The sequence below is a fragment of the Dipodomys ordii genome, unplaced genomic scaffold (assembly GCF_000151885.1).
Source record: "Dipodomys ordii isolate 6190 unplaced genomic scaffold, Dord_2.0 Scaffold39, whole genome shotgun sequence".
Taxonomy (NCBI): domain Eukaryota; kingdom Metazoa; phylum Chordata; class Mammalia; order Rodentia; family Heteromyidae; genus Dipodomys; species Dipodomys ordii.
The window spans coordinates 8,620,092-8,621,407 of record NW_012267255.1 but is presented as its reverse complement, the minus strand read 5'-3'; the positions used below and the strand labels follow the sequence as shown (position 1 = coordinate 8,621,407).

The following is a 1,316-nucleotide window of genomic DNA, read 5'->3' as shown; positions in this document are numbered from 1 at the left end:
TTTTCTTTTTGCTTATGTGGTGCTGAGGAATCGAACCCAGGGCCTCAGGCATGCAAGGCAAGCACTCTACCACTGAGCCACCTTCCCAGCCCCTCCTCTCCCCTTTTCTGTGTCCCTCATTTCTCTCTCTTGGTCACTCATTTCTCCTTCCCTTTATCCTTCTTACCACTCACAGAGCTCTGAGTCAGCATCCAACAGTAAATGATGAGCTGCCAAATCGTATCATTTCTGGCCTGGTGAAAGTGAAAGGAAATGTGAAGGAATTCACAGAGACAGCAGCCATATTTGAGGATGGCTCCAGGGAGGAGGACATTGACGTTGTCATCTTTGCCACAGGCTATAGTTTTGCCTTTCCTTTTCTTAAGGATGATTCTGTCAAAGTGGTCAAAAATAAGGTCTCTCTGTATAAGAAAGTTTTTCCTCCTCACCTGGAAAAACCAACACTTGCAATCATAGGCTTGATCCAGCCTTTGGGAGCCATCATGCCCATTGCAGAACTGCAAGCGCGCTGGGTTACCCAAGTGTTCAAAGGTAAGTGGAGACACAAACTGACTACTTCGTTATTTGGTGATGTGTTTAGTTATGTTGGTGTATTTCCTTTTAAATGGCTAGAGGCAGTCTACATGACTTTAATGGTACTTGGCACAAAATTAGTACTGAAAATTTATTTTTAAGTGGAATTTAAAATTTAGCAAAAACTGAGATTAATAGGTAATATTAACAATTTATAGGAATCATTTACTAATAAATGTATTAACCATTTAAATTGTTAATGTCTCATTAACCAACAACCTATATTAATATGGAGTAGCAATTTATATCAATCATTTGTACATATCCCAACATCAGCTGGGAAATTTTTCCCAAGGAGGCATGATTTGATCCCATCCCTGGCAATGTGCATTTCCTAAGTCTGAGGTAGGGTAGGCATAAAGTCTTTGAAGAAAATGTTCCCCAGATCACTCCAGATTGGAGAAAATTGGTATTATTTATGAAGCAAAAACCCCAGTCTTTTAATATAGATAACATCAAATACTAAAACATGATGTGAACTAATTTCAACCAAAAATTAAGACCTGGGTATAGACTATTCCAGAATGTGGACTCTTCAGTCTCTCAAGTCCTTACTTCTCTGCCTTCTGTGGTCCTTCCTTGAGTTAGAAATACACAAGACTTGAACTAATAGGCACAGGAAGGAACTTCCTGAACAGAGTCCCAGGATCACAACAAGTTGGAGAGAGACTCGACAAATGGGACTACCTTAAAATAAAAAGCTTCTGCACAGCTAAATCTATCGCAACTAAGCTAGAAAGACA

General features: G+C 39.7%; 1 protein-coding gene across 2 annotated transcripts in view; it reads left to right on the top strand.

The window, feature by feature from the left end:
* Window positions 1-1,316, top strand: part of LOC105987095 (dimethylaniline monooxygenase [N-oxide-forming] 5-like) — a 16,375-nt gene that overhangs the window by 9,885 nt on the left and 5,174 nt on the right. For both annotated transcript variants that reach the window (XM_013018250.1, XM_013018251.1), the window contains exon 6: window positions 176-531. In XM_013018250.1, the coding sequence (XP_012873704.1) occupies window positions 176-531 (356 nt within the window). The remainder of the gene's footprint in view (window positions 1-175; window positions 532-1,316) is intronic.